At 44.3% G+C, this 15,372-nt stretch overlaps 1 protein-coding gene across 1 annotated transcript in view; it reads left to right on the plus strand.

Annotated features, from left to right (window-relative positions):
• Positions 1 to 15,372, plus strand: part of MGA (MAX dimerization protein MGA) — a 69,718-nt gene that overhangs the window by 34,172 nt on the left and 20,174 nt on the right. Inside the window, exons 9-11 of the mRNA XM_075282806.1 lie at positions 435 to 834; positions 11,681 to 11,856; positions 14,540 to 14,683. Coding sequence (XP_075138907.1) covers positions 435 to 834; positions 11,681 to 11,856; positions 14,540 to 14,683 — 720 coding nt within the window. The remainder of the gene's footprint in view (positions 1 to 434; positions 835 to 11,680; positions 11,857 to 14,539; positions 14,684 to 15,372) is intronic.

Below are 15,372 nucleotides of genomic sequence, written 5' to 3' on the forward strand. Positions count from 1 at the left end.
CTCTCACAGTGCAGTGCAATAGGCGTTGCTGTGAGGAAGGGTGTTTCTGACTGATTGTCAGAAACGTCATCCTGACAGTGAAGAGCTACGGTAGTGGCACCAATAGCTCTTCACCAAGGGCACAGAGAGGGAAAGCCGATAGTGGCTGAGTTCAGCGCACTGTCAGCTTTCTAGTGGTGTATTACACTGCATGTGCCCCAAATGGTCCTCTTTCAGTAATAAAAAAAAAATAAAATGGGCTTGGCTGGTATTCAAACATATTTATGAAACCTTGTGATGTTTTCTTGTGATGGCTGAGATTTAACTTTGACTTTGGATAAAATGATGCCACTATTTTAGTGCAATGGTGTGATTTGACCATTTGTTTTTATTTTATCTCTTTGATTTTTGTGCCACAAGAGGTAACCATGTGCAAATTCTTATTTTCCCCTAAGGCTTCTCTGAAAAACAAACCTATCCAGAAATCGATTAACAAGCGGGCAGACTCCTGTAGCCATGAATTTTGCCGTTTAGGCTGCATTTGTTCTAGTTTAAGCTCTACAAAGCCGTCAGAGACTCACTGTCACCATGAGACCTGCATGTTTAGTTGTGGCTGCCTGAAGAACAAGTTGTACATTGAAAAAGATGGGTTTGAAGTTAAAGCAAGTGCAGCAGCACAACATGAAGCAGAGAATGATAACACTTCTACTCTTGGATATGGTCACCAACTCGCACAGGCAGATCATACAATTCAATCTCTAGATGTTAATCAGATGGAAGAACACCAGGAAATGTCTCTGGATGGCTTACAAGACGGATTCATCAAAGCCAAAAAGAGGAAACATAGCGAGAGTAGTAAGTATTGAAAATCGTGCATGCGATATATGTTTGCATGGATATAGACATCATTTAGATTTTAAACATGATCATTAACAATGAATTGTTATGTACATATAATGTCGACTGACTTCTGAAATTGAGTTCCTAAATCTGTTCCAAATGTTGCTCTCCTAGTTTTGCCATCAAAAATTTTCAATGTTAATGTCAAATGTTTACTGCAGATGTTATTAAAGGTCTTGTTCAGAGGTTGATCGATAGGTAAGTGGGTCACCATCTTACTATACAGTGCACAGAGCTGAAAGCAGATAGCGCTGTGCCCTATATAGTGGCTGGGTGCTGTGCTTTGCTCCCTTTGATGCCAGTGAGAGCTGAACTAGTAATGTGTTCTGCATTGTATGCCCATGGTTACTTGCCCTTCCTTCCTAATTAAGACTATAAATGGAAAATTGGAGCCACTATCATCCGAATGGTCAACTACCTAACAATGATCTGTCAAGGTGTATTCTGCATACAATTCCGACTGTCTCCCTGAGTGAAGTTTCTATTCACTCATTCTAGTGAATAGAAGTAGTAGTATAGTAGTATCTTGTGCCCACCATAATAGCTCATGCAATACACAGTTATCAATTGTTACTGAGGTACAGGCAACATACTGCACACATTGTGGGCATTTTCCATGTATTAAATGACTTTGCATAGGGGACTTCCATCTCATCCACTCTGTTACAGGCCACGACATACAAAATAACCCTTGTTGTGCTACAAGGATTGAAAATATACCCCCAAGCTCTGAGATTAATCTCGTTCACCTTTCTCTCCTTTAAAGGGGCTCTATCAGCAAAATCATGCTGATAGAGCCCCACATATACGTGAATAGCCTTTAAGAAGCTCTGCTTATGAGCCCGTGAGATCTCCATCACGTACATGCACGTGGGAATGCGGGAACTAACCACATTCCCTGACGTACATGTACGTGATTTAGCGTTAAGGGGTTAAAGGCTATTCACGCATATGTGGGGGCTCTATCAGCATGATTTTGCTGATAGAGCCCCTTTAAGCAAGAAAGAGCACTAATGGACCTCTGTGTGTCCAGATACAGACCCAAACCATGCTATGGCTGGAACAAAAAACCCTGCCTTATACACATGCCCACTTAAAAACTCAAAGAAGATTTTTATTCCTAAACCTAAGAGACCCTGCTCATCCAGTATTGTACTTGACAAATTATTGTCCAAGATATTGGCAAATAGGATTTGGACCTAACTTCCTTGTGTTGTCCATCTCTGAGATGGGTTTGTTGCTTTTAGATGCTACACTAAGAACATTCGAGCTGCAGTAGAGGTGACAGTGGTAACAGGGTGCGAGGACGGACTGTCCACGCTGCTACAAGGTCTCATGGGCTGTTTTATCAGCGGTGTTGCATGAGCATAACTTTTGACCTTTCTCCAGTCTATTCAGATGCACACCACAACGCCCTGTTATTCAGTGATCACCTCACCCCAACTTTTGAATTTTTTTTTTTTGAGGTGCTGCCACCTCTCACCCATATTGTTTAACCTGTCCTTGCTATATCAAATTATGGCCATGACCCGATTTAGAGGAATATATCAATCAAGCAGAGAGCTGCATGTGGCCATCCATGGGGATGATCTTTTATTAATGATCACAGACCCCAAACACACTGTGGATTCAATATTATAGGGCCTGCCCTCTTGGTATACTCTTAACGTGGACAAAAGTGAGGCATTGTTATTGAAGGATCCATCTGTACCCCTGTGGTCAGCAGGCTTCCCCTTGAAATTGTGTATTGGTTGTCTGTCTGCCCCTTCCCTGAGCTTGAGGACTGGGTTCCCCCCCCCCCCACACTTGGAATTCAGCCTGGCTGACTATAGGGTATCTGCAGTGCTCCTATTAACCCCTTCCCGACGGAACAGGAGCACTGCAGATTCCCTATATTCAGTAGACCGGGCACAGTCAGACACAGGGATACCTAATGTGTATGTGTTTCACAGTCATTTTCTACTTTTATATGTATTCTAGGGAAAGGAGGGATTCAGAACTTTTTTTTTTTTTTTTTTTTTTTTTAATTTTCTTGAATATACAGTCTGTGACATAATAATCCGCAAGTATTGAATTTTAATTGTTTTGATGCAGACATCCGATGAATGGTATATTAGCAGTGCCCCTGTGATACAGCAATCCGCATGCAATCCGAATCATAATCGTTCTGATGCAGGCATCCGATGAATGGGAAACATATGATCTGTGTTCTGGTGACTCTATACTTACCTGTATTCCTGATGCTAGTACAGAAACAAACATACCGATATGAAGAAAAGCGGCCTGTGTGTTTGTTAAGAAATCGCGCATGCGCGAAGGAATGGCGTCAGCCCGGCCGTATATTGATCATGCCTACTACAGGGGCGTACGTCTTCCTCTTCTAGGAGAGGGCGGAGAACCCTATGCTCTAGCTATTTAGGACTGGGGTTTGTCAGAGAACAGCGTCGATCTTTCTAAGTAGTGGGGCCAACCTCCATTGCGCCTTAACCCACGCAATCATACCTGCTGCTGTGTAAGAGCCCTATTTCCAAACCTTGATAGACCAGTCTTCAACTATACCAAACCCATAAGAAAATTATATACCAGTATTTTAAGGGATCTTCGTCTTTTAATGAACAAAATAAAAGTTACATTTTAAATATTAGTAGGGACAATTGTGTGTACTCTCCCCCCCCCCACACACACACACACACACTATTTTATGGGAGATTCTATACATTACTATTGCGGCTGGTTGACTCAAGTATAAGCCGAGGGGGGCTTTTTTCAGCACAAAAACTGTGCTGAAAAACTCTGCTTATACTCGAGTATATACGGTACTCTGTTCCCCACACAAATATACCACTGTAACGTGTAAGTATTCTGCCTCACTGAAACTAAAGATAAAATCCTGGAGACTTCTCTCACACTCTTTTAGGAGCATGTGAATCTGTTAAAAATGGCAGAATTCCTGAGACTTCTTTACTAGAGATGAGCGAACAGTGTTCTATCGAACACATGTTCGATCGGATATCAGGGTGTTCGCCATGTTCGAATCGAATCGAACACCACGTGGTAAAGTGCGCCAAAATTCGACTCCCCTCCCACCTTCCCTGGCGCCTTTTTTGCACCAATAACAGCGCAGGGGAGGTGGGACAGGAACTACGACACCAGGGGCATTGAAAAAAATTGGAAAAAGTCATTGGCTGCCGAAATCAGGTGACCTCCATTTTAGACGAATAGTGGATTTCAAATCCGGGTCATATGAGAATGTGAACTTTGTGACTATGAGACAGGGATAGCTGTACAGGCAGGGATAGCTAGGGATAACCTTTATTTAGGGGGGAATGTTATTAAAAATAACTTTTTGGGGCTCTATCGGGTGTGTAATTGTGATTTTTGTGAGATAAACTTTTTCCCATAGGGATGCATTGGCCAGCGCTGATTGGCCGAATTCCGTACTCTGGCCAATCAGCGCTGGCCAATGCATTCTATTAGCTTGATGAAGCAGAGTGTGCACAAGGGTTCAAGCGCACCCTCGGCTCTGATGTAGCAGAGCCGAGGCTGCACAAGGGTTCAAGCGCACCCTCGGCTCTGATGTAGGAGAGCCGAGGGTGCACTTGAACCCTTGTGCACCCTCAGCTCTGCTACATCAGAGCCGAGGGTGCGCTTGAACCCTTGTGCACACTCTGCTTCATCAAGCTAATAGAATGCATTGGCCAGCGCTGATTGGCCAATGTATTCTATTAGCCTGATGAAGTAGAGCTGAATGTGTGTGCTAAGCACACACATTCAGCTCTACTTCATCGGGCTAATAGAATGCATTGGCCAGCGCTGATTGGCCAGAGTACGGAACTCGACCAATCAGCGCTGGCTCTGCTGGAGGAGGCGGAGTCTAAGATCGCTCCACACCAGTCTCCATTCAGGTCCGACCTTAGACTCCGCCTCCTTCGGCAGAGCCAGCGCTGATTGGCCGAAGGCTGGCCAATGCATTCCTATGCGAATGCAGAGACTTAGCAGTGCTGAGTCAGTTTTGCTCAACTACACATCTGATGCACACTCGGCACTGCTACATCAGATGTAGCAATCTGATGTAGCAGAGCCGAGGGTGCACTAGAACCCCTGTGCAAACTCAGTTCACGCTAATAGAATGCATTGGCCAGCGCTGATTGGCCAATGCATTCTATTAGCCCGATGAAGTAGAGCTGAATGTGTGTGCTAAGCACACACATTCAGCACTGCTTCATCAAGCCAATACAATGCATTAGCCAGTGCTGATTGGCCAGAGTACGGAATTCGGCCAATCAGCGCTGGCTCTGCTGGAGGAGGCGGAGTCTAAGATCGCTCCACACCAGTCTCCATTCAGGTCCGACCTTAGACTCCGCCTCCTCCAGCAGAGCCAGCGCTGATTGGCCGAATTCCGTACTCTGGCCAATCAGCACTGGCTAATGCATTGTATTGGCTTGATGAAGCGGTGCTGAATGTGTGTGCTTAGCACACACATTCAGCTCTACTTCATCGGGCTAATAGAATGCATTGGCCAATCAGCGCTGGCCAATGCATTCTATTAGCGTGAACTGAGTTTGCACAGGGGTTCTAGTGCACCCTCGGCTCTGCTACATCAGATTGCTACATCTGATGTAGCAGTGCCGAGTGTGCATCAGATGTGTAGTTGAGCAAAACTGACTCAGCACTGCTAAGTCTGCATTCGCATAGGAATGCATTGGCCAGCCTTCGGCCAATCAGCGCTGGCTCTGCCGGAGGAGGCGGAGTCTAAGGTCGGACCTGAATGGAGACTGGTGTGGAGCTATCTTAGACTCCGCCTCCTCCAGCAGAGCCAGCGCTGATTGGCCGAATTCCGTACTCTGGCCAATCAGCACTGGCTAATGCATTGTATTGGCTTGATGAAGCAGTGCTGAATGTGTGTGCTTAGCACACACATTCAGCTCTACTTCATCGGGCTAATAGAATGCATTGGCCAGCGCTGATTGGCCGAATTCCGTACTCTGGCCAATCAGCACTGGCTAATGCATTGTATTGGCTTGATGAAGCAGTGCTGAATGTGTGTGCTTAGCACACACATTCAGCTCTACTTCATCGGGCTAATAGAATGCATTGGCCAATCAGCGCTGGCCAATGCATTCTATTAGCGTGAACTGAGTTTGCACAGGGGTTCTAGTGCACCCTCGGCTCTGCTACATCAGATTGCTACATCTGATGTAGCAGTGCCGAGTGTGCATCAGATGTGTAGTTGAGCAAAACTGACTCAGCACTGCTAAGTCTGCATTCGCATAGGAATGCATTGGCCAGCCTTCGGCCAATCAGCGCTGGCTCTGCCGGAGGAGGCGGAGTCTAAGGTCGGACCTGAATGGAGACTGGTGTGGAGCTATCTTAGACTCCGCCTCCTCCAGCAGAGCCAGCGCTGATTGGTCGAGTTCCGTACTCTGGCCAATCAGCACTGGCCAATGCATTTCTATGGGGAAAAGTTAGCTTGCGAAAATCGCAAACTGACAGGGATTTCCATGAAATAAAGTGACTTTTATGCCCCCAGACATGCTTCCCCTGCTGTCCCAGTGTCATTCCAGGGTGTTGGTATCATTTCCTGGGGTGTCATAGTGGACTTGGTGACCCTCCAGACACGAATTTGGGTTTCCCCCTTAACGAGTTTATGTTCCCCATAGACTATAATGGGGTTCGAAACCCATTCGAACACTCGAACAGTGAGCGGCTGTTCGAATCGAATTTCGAACCTCGAACATTTTAGTGTTCGCTCATCTCTATTCTTTACCTGTTCCAATCCCTCCCAATATGCTTATGCCCTACAAATGAAAGACATAACAAACTTTATAGAGGGTTCATTTGGAGTGGGGGAGGCCAAGGATTCTTTTTAATATTTCACAGCGTCTTAAACTGAATGATGGTCTGAGCCTTCCTAACAGAGCATATAATATAGCAGCACTTGCTAGAATCTTCTCGGACTGGGCGCAGTCCTCCTCTTACTACACTACTGTGTTACTTAATCAATCCTTGGCATTCCACATTGCTCTCCCAAACCTATTACGTATGCCCTATGACTCTTTGCCAGCAGACACTGGAGCCAACCCATTCCTAATCTCAGCCTGGAAAGCGTGGACTGAGATTCACACCATGAAACACTGTGAGCCATGTTACGCTCCAGTACCTTCCCTGATTCAAAACCCTGTGTTTCATGGAGGTGTCTCTCTTCAATGCGCCTGGCGTTGGGGGGCATCTCTTCACTGCTGACGCTCTCTCTGACTAAATTGCAGACAAAATTCCCATTACCCTCTTCCTTTACTTATAGGTACATAGTTATGTACATAGTGGTGTCCAAACTCACGTTGGTGTAATAGTTATCTCCATTTAGGATCCTAATCTCAGACTACACTCATATCTCAAGTGTATATACATTTCTCCTTTCCCCTAGAGTGTGGATGTCTCGACACTGACCTTTTCTAACATCTTAAAAGCCACGGTTGACTCAAGTTTCTACTTTGCCATAGTATTTGGAAATGTGGCTTAAGGTCATCCATAGAACCTATCTGACTCCACTTTGGGGTCACAAAAGTGACCCCCTAAGGCGGAGGCCACCTCAGATACCGGTCCAAAATACGGGTAGCTGCGACTGGATGCTGGTGCACTGCACTGGCATCTAGTCGCACACTCCACTCTGGATTAGGCCCAAATCAATGGGCCTAGTCGGGAGGGAGTGTCTTCAGGCGGATGTTGCAAAGTGAATCTGCCTGAAAGAATGAGCATCGCGCTTCTTTTTCTGGGAGCCGGAACAAACAGCTCCCTGTAAAAAGAACTGACCAGCTCCCATTGATTTCAATGGGAGCCATTTTTTGGTCAGGATTTTGAGGCGGATACGGTCTCAAAATCCTGACCAAAAAACCCTGTTTGAATTTACCCTTTGTTTGTTTGTTTTGTTTTTTGCTGTTTCACCTCTTATAAAAAATTATATAACAAGCAATCAGAGTAATTCACATCCCTAAAAATGGTGTAAATAAAAAGTACATGTGATCCTGAAAAAAAATCGACTCCTAATGCAGGAAATTTTAAGTTATGGGTGTCAGAATAGGGCAGCTCTTAAGAAAAAGGAAAAAAAAAATATTTATTTATTTTTGCAAAGTATTGGATTTTTTTAAATTTTTTAGTAACTCTAAAAAAAAAAAAAACCCTACGGTATATAAATTTGGAATCTCCAGAATCATACTAATCCATAGAATACAGATGACTTGTCATTTTGGCCATAAAACAAAGTTCATAAGGAAGTAGTTTTTCTCTAATTCCACCACATTCTGATTTTTTTAAGCTTCTCTGCACATTACAGTGCTATGAAAAAGTTTGGGCACCCCTATTAATCTTAATCATTTTTAGTTCTAAATATTTTGGTGTTTGCAACAGCCATTTCAGTTTGATATATCTAATAACTGATGGACACAGTAATATTTCAGGATTGAAATGAGGTTTATTGTACTAACAGAAAATGCGCAATATGCATTAAACCAAAATTTGACCGGTGCAAAAGTATGGGCACCCTTATCATTTTATTGATTTGAATACTCCTAACTACTTTTTACTGACTTACTGAAGCACAAAATTGATTTTGTAACCTCAGTGAGCTTTGAACTTCATAGCCAGGTGTATCCAATCATAAGAAAAGGTATTTAAGGTGGCCAATTGCAAGTTGTTCTACTATTTGAATCTCCTCTGAAGAGTGGCATCATGGGCTACTCAAAACAACTCTCAAATGATCTGAAAACAAAGATTGTTCAACATAGTTGTTCAGGGGAAGGATACAAAACGTTGTCTCAGAGATTTAACCTGTCAGTTTCCACTGTGAGGAACATAGTAAGGAAATGGAAGACCACAGGGACAGTTCTTGTTAAGCCCAGAAGTGGCAGGCCAAGAGAAATATCAGAAAGGCAGAGAAGAAGAATGGTGAGAACAGTCAAGGACAATCCACAGACCACCTCCAAAGAGCTGCAGCATCATCTTGCTGCAGATGGTGTCACTTTGCATCGGTTAACTATACAGCGCACTTTGCACAAATAGAAGCTGTATGGGAGAGTGGTGAGAAAGAAGCCGTTTCTGCACGTACGCCACAAATAGAGTTGCCTGAGGTATGAAAAAGCACATTTGGACAAGGCAGCTTCATTTTGGAAACAAAAATTGAGTTGTTTGGTTATAAAAAAAAGGCGTTATGCATGGCGTCCAAAAAGAAACAGCATTCCAAGAAAAACACATGCTACCCACTGTAAAATTTGGTGGAGGTTCCATCATGCTTTGGGGCTGTGTGGCCAATGCCGGCATCGGGAATCTTGTTAAAGTTGAGGGTCGCATGGATTCCACTCAGTATCAGCGGATTCTTGAGAATAATGTTCAAGAATCAGTGACGAAGTTGAAGTTACGCCAGGGATGGATATTTCAGCAAGACAATGATCCAAAACACCGCTCCAAATCCTCAGGCATTCATGCAGAGGAACAATTACAATGTTCTGGAATGGCCATCCCAGTTCCCAGACCTGAATATCGTTGAACATCTGTGGGATGATTTGAAGCGGGCTGTCCATGCTCGGCGACCATCTAACTTAACTGAACTTGAATTGTTTGTCCAAAATACCTTTATCCAGGAACTGATTAAAAGCTACAGGAAGCGACTAGAGGCTGTTATCTTTGCAAAAGGAGGATGTACTAAATATTAATGTGACTTTTCTGTTGAGGTGCCCATACTTTTGCACCGGTCAAATTTTGGTTTAATGCATATTGCGCATTTTCTGTTAGTACAATAAACCTCATTTCAATCCTGAAATATTACTGTGTCCATCAGTTATTAGATATATCAAACTGAAATGGCTGTTGCAAATACCAAAATATTTAGAACTAAAAATGATTAAGATTAATAGGGGTGCCCAAACTTTTTCATAGGACTGTATATGGAATATTAAATGGTACCATTACAAAGTACAATTTGTACTGCAAAAATTAAGCACTCACGCAGCTCTGTGAACACAAAAAAAAAAGGCTATTAGAAGGCTGGAAGTGGGGTGAAAAAAGGGATGTTTGTGTACTCACCGTAAAATCCTTTTCTCGTTTCATTCGGGGACACCGCACCTTGGGTATAGACCTGGTCACTAGGAGGCAGACACTAGGAAACAAAAGCAGTTTGCTCCACCCACACAGGCTATACCCTCTCACTGGTAGTGTGCTCAGGCAGTTTTGTACCAAAGCAGTAGGAGAGCGTCCCAAACGAAAAATATTTACAGAACCAACAACCACAAAAAAATTACAACGGATGGGACCTCTGTCCCCCAGTAAAAGAACGAGCAAAGGATTTTACGGCGAGCACACAAAAATCTGTTTTTCTCGCATATTTCACTGGGGGACACAGCACCTTGGGACGTCCAAAAGCAGTCCCCGAGTGAGAGAAAAAGACAGACAACCTTGCGAACAATCAGCACACTGCTACCTGCAGAACCTTTTCGACCCAAACTGGCATCGGCAGAAAAAATACAAAAACATACAACTAAAGGCAAGAAAGTTTTAGATGATAATCCAAAAAAAAAAAAAAAAAAAATCAACAATATAGAACATGGACAATGGAATCATCATACGTAAAAACAATGATTTATTTGAAAATATTAAAAACATTGATACAACACGGTGCAGAGACATCAACATATACATATGAGGGGACCAATGCTACCTGTCAAAGAACATACGTGGTAGTTGAAAAAATGTAAATATGTAACAAAAATGCAATCCAGCAATGGAGTATGGTGATAAATAACCTTTAGCAGAGAGATCAACAAAAGTGAGTGTTTATATGTAGTGAAGTCATAGTGACAGCTTTCATATGGGAGTTAATATAGTTAGCTCTGCATAAGGACAAGTGTAAAAGAATACTGTGGATGCTGGAATGAAGTGAAGTAAATTAACTCAAATCATAAAGGATAGTACATACCACGAAAAGACTGCACTCCCATATGAAAGCTGTTAAGGCTCTCCCCTCCAGATTCCCACAAAAAATTGGAACAGGACCCGGTGGCGGGGCTGGTGCGGCCTACACACTAGCGAAGCCCTGGCCTAACGTAGACACTGCGACCACTGTGTGGTGCCGGCTGCGCAGCCGGAGAGCCGGGGATGCAGCGGGATCCAGCGCAGCCTCGCGTAGAAGCCGCGACCGCCGTGCAGCTAAGGAAAGGCCGGGACGCAGCAGGGCCTAGTGCGGCCTACCCACTGGCGAAGCCGTGGCCTCAATTAGAAGCCGCGGCCACCTGTGGGGCCCGGCACGGGCCGCGTGGACCCAAAAGGGGAAACCAGGAGGAACTTGGGCAAAAAAACAACAACAAAAAACACCTCCACCCCCACCCTTCAATGACCCCAGGGAAAGCCAGACAGGGACACTGGAAAAAGAAAAGGGAAGGATACTTACCTCTGTCCCTTACACATACTTACCAGTCCGGTGTCTTCAGGCACCACAGACTCACCCCTTTGGCGATACCTCGCACATAGTGGGGTCGCCGAAATCTGCAGCAACAATAAAAACAGGACTAGGTGACTGCTCTGTAACTTTCGTGAACCACTATTTTGAAGAGCAAGATAGCAACTTTTTATTTGGACGGGTTAAAGAGATGGGGGCATTGCTGGGAGAAGTGTATACAATTACAAGGAGATTATGTTGAAAAATAAATTTGAAGAAAAAATGTCTTATTTCTTTGTTCGGTCGGAAACTTTTCAGACTATCCTATCCGTATAAACCTATTGAGTAATTAATTTTCTCTTTTGTGTTCCTCATCAGTTGTACGGACACCAGTACGTTTTCCTATCTGGGATACAGCTGATGTTGCAGATGATCCGGAGCCTCTTTGCATTCCTGAACAGGCTGAATTTGTTGAGCCAAGAATTTTGCACAAGGGACACGTACAGAGGGGCAGATCACCTGGGGGCGGTAAACCTGGCCGTCCTAGCACCGTGGTAAGACACCGCTAATGTTTTGTTATCATACTTATTAAAGTAAGCACATTCATTTAAATAAAACCTTTTAAAAGGTACGACTGATCTGGCTATTGTAGTATTTTTAAGTGTGGCTCTCACTTCACTTTTACATCACGTTTGATTTCTCTGCCAGCATTTGTGACACTAATACATTTTTGCACTATACTTTATTAACATATTTTGATTCCCATCCATGAAATGCTCTTGCTAGCGTACAAGTGTACAGGTATAATACACAGAAGCTTAGACTGGAGGGGGATATCACTTGTATACACAGCTATATCTCGGGCATTATAAAATTCTGATCTTATGCCACCATGATGACAGTTCTACCTGTATTATTTCTAGAGACCTCTCCAATTGAAAACACAGGATATAGGAGCTGTATGAATATATGGAACCACTGTTCTAGGTTTTCCAAAGCCTGAGATATAACTGTTTGAAGTGACAAACCCCCCCCCCTTCCCCCAGCCTTAGTTTGGGTGGGTTCACACCTGCACCTGGTCTCCACTTTCAGGTTTCCATCTTCTGCTGACAGGAGACCGAAACCTGCCAGACAGTGTCCGCCCATGAGCGTTTTGTAGTCACCGCAGCAAGACCGTTTTTTTTAACTGGACACAAAGTCCTGCATGTCTGACTTTGTGTTCGGTTAAAAAAAAAAAAACGGTTTCACTGCAGACAAGTACAAAATGCTCACAGGCGCACTTGAATGGGTTTGACTGCCAGGTTTCAGTCCCCTGTCCAGTTTCTTGGGGCAGAAGACAGAAACCCACCGGATTGGTTAAAGGGCGCAGATGTGAACCCACCCTAATCGGTGTACTATTATGGCAGGCAGCAGCTCTGCACTAGGTCCCCATCTGAAAATAACACCCAGATAGCACTCTGTAGTCATATCAATGAAATTTTTTTTTGTCTCTATTAGGACAGCCCTTTCAATTGTTGAAATGTAAAGTATATAAAGTAACAGGTCAAGTTTTGACTTTCTGTACAAATTCTGCACCAAAAATTCTCTAGAAATACATTAATATATCTTATTCTCTATAAAGTAAATTCCTGACAATCACATATACAGGTGACTTTTAAGTTATTACTAGAGATGAGCGAACAGTGTTCTATCGAACACATGTTCGATCGGATATCAGGGTGTTCGCCATGTTCGAATCGAATCGAACACCGCGTGGTAAAGTGCGCCAAAATTCGATTCCCCTCCCACCTTCCCTGGCGCCTTTTTTGCACCAATAACAGCGCAGGGGAGGTGGGACAGGAACTACGACACTGGGGGCATTGAAAAAAATTGGAAAAAGTCATTGGCTGCCGAAATCAGGTGACCTCCATTTTAGACGAATAGTAGATTTCAAATCCGGGTCATATGAGAATGTGAACTTTGTGACTATGAGACAGGGATAGCTGTACAGGCAGGGATAGCTAGGGATAACCTTTATTTAGGGGGGAATGTTATTAAAAATAACTTTTTGGGGCTCTATCGGGTGTGTAATTGTGATTTTTGTGAGATAAACTTTTTCCCATAGGGATGCATTGGCCAGCGCTGATTGGCCGAATTCCGTACTCTGGCCAATCAGTGCTGGCCAATGCATTCTATTAGCTTGATGAAGCAGAGTGTGCACAAGGGTTCAAGCGCACCCTCGGCTCTGATGTAGCAGAGCTGAGGCTGCACAAGGGTTCAAGCGCACCCTCGGCTCTGATGTAGGAGAGCCGAGGGTGCACTTGAACCCTTGTGCACACTCTGCTTCATCAAGCTAATAGAATGCATTGGCCAGCGCTGATTGGCCAATGCATTCTATTAGCCCGATGAAGTAGAGCTGAATGTGTGTGCTAAGCACACACATTCAGCTCTTCTTCATCGGGCTAATAGAATGCATTGGCCAGCGCTGATTGGCCAGAGTACGGAATTCGGCCAATCAGCGCTGGCTCTGCTGGAGGAGGCGGAGTCTAAGATCGCTCCACACCAGTCTCCATTCAGGTCCGACCTTAGACTCCGCCTCCTCCAGCAGAGCCAGCGCTGATTGGCCGAATTCCGTACTCTGGCCAATCAGCACTGGCTAATGCATTGTATTGGCGTGATGAAGCAGTGCTGAATGTGTGTGCTTAGCACACACATTCAGCTCTACTTCATCGGGCTAATAGAATGCATTGGCCAGTGCTGATTGGCCAGAGTACGGAATTCGGCCAATCAGCGCTGGCTCTGCTGGAGGAGGCGGAGTCTAAGGTCGGACCTGAATGGAGACTGGTGTGGAGCGATCTTAGACTCCGCCTCCTCCAGCAGAGCCAGCGCTGATTGGCCGAATTCCGTACTCTGGCCAATCAGCACTGGCTAATGCATTGTATTGGCGTGATGAAGCAGTGCTGAATGTGTGTGCTTAACACACACAATTCAGCTCTACTTCATCGGGCTAATAGAATGCATTGGCCAATCAGCGTGAGTTTATGTTCCCCATAGACTATAATGGGGTTCGAAACCCATTCGAGCACTCGAACAGTGAGCGGCTGTTCGAATCGAATTTCGAACCTCGAACATTTTAGTGTTCGCTCATCTCTAGTTATTACTACATTTTAGGCGAAACAAAGTCAGTATACTCTGTGTGTAGCCCCAGAATGTCTCCAATCTCTTTGTTTGTTACTTTATCACTGAATCTATTTCCAGATGCAGGTACATACACAAGATCCAGTGTATATGTACTTTGACAGCATGATGACATGTGCTCGAGTCCGAACCTATCAACGGAAAGCTCCAGAGGAAAAGAAAATTACAGACCCAAGCATTTGTGGCTCCGACCCCACAGTCAAGGTAGGCTTGTGTTTCTGTTTTGCACTTGTCCAATAATAGTGAAATTCACTGTGGCAGTTAAACTAGTTTAGTAGTAATTATACTTCTACATTTTTTTTATCTTATTTTGCATTACATGGTTTTCCATCTTCAATCCATGTTGTTGTGTTTTCATAAATGTTGCATAGTATGTTAACCCGTTTCCAACCTTTGCCATAATGGTACAGCAGATGTCGGGTTCTTAAATATGGTACTCTCTCAGGACCTGAGTGGGTGCCATAGTCGCAGTATAAAACCGTGGAGACCCAGCAGCAATGCTTGCAATCAGAGTCCTCTTATTTTTAGGCATTAACCCTCCCAATACCTCGGTCAAATGCGACCAAAGGCATCTGATCCCCAGCAGCATGTGAAGAGGATCGCCATTCCAGTGGGTGGAAATCCATTCCCATGACAAGCCAGGAGCTTATTGAAGGCTCTTAGGCGATGTAATAGAAGTATGGTAGTCACAGGCCAGGGAACCTACATCTGGAAATGAAAGCATTGGCAGACTGTGGTTGTAGTCATATTCAGTCTACATACAGTCACTAGGTCACCACTGCGTTTGCTTCTCAGAAAGTGAAATGCTGATTCATTTCAGGGCGGGCTCACACTGCGCCCGGTCTCCGCTTTGCAGGTTTCCATCTTCTGCCCAAGAAACTGGACAGGAGACG

Source organism: Leptodactylus fuscus, chromosome 7 (assembly GCF_031893055.1).
Source record: "Leptodactylus fuscus isolate aLepFus1 chromosome 7, aLepFus1.hap2, whole genome shotgun sequence".
Taxonomy (NCBI): Eukaryota; Metazoa; Chordata; class Amphibia; order Anura; family Leptodactylidae; genus Leptodactylus; species Leptodactylus fuscus.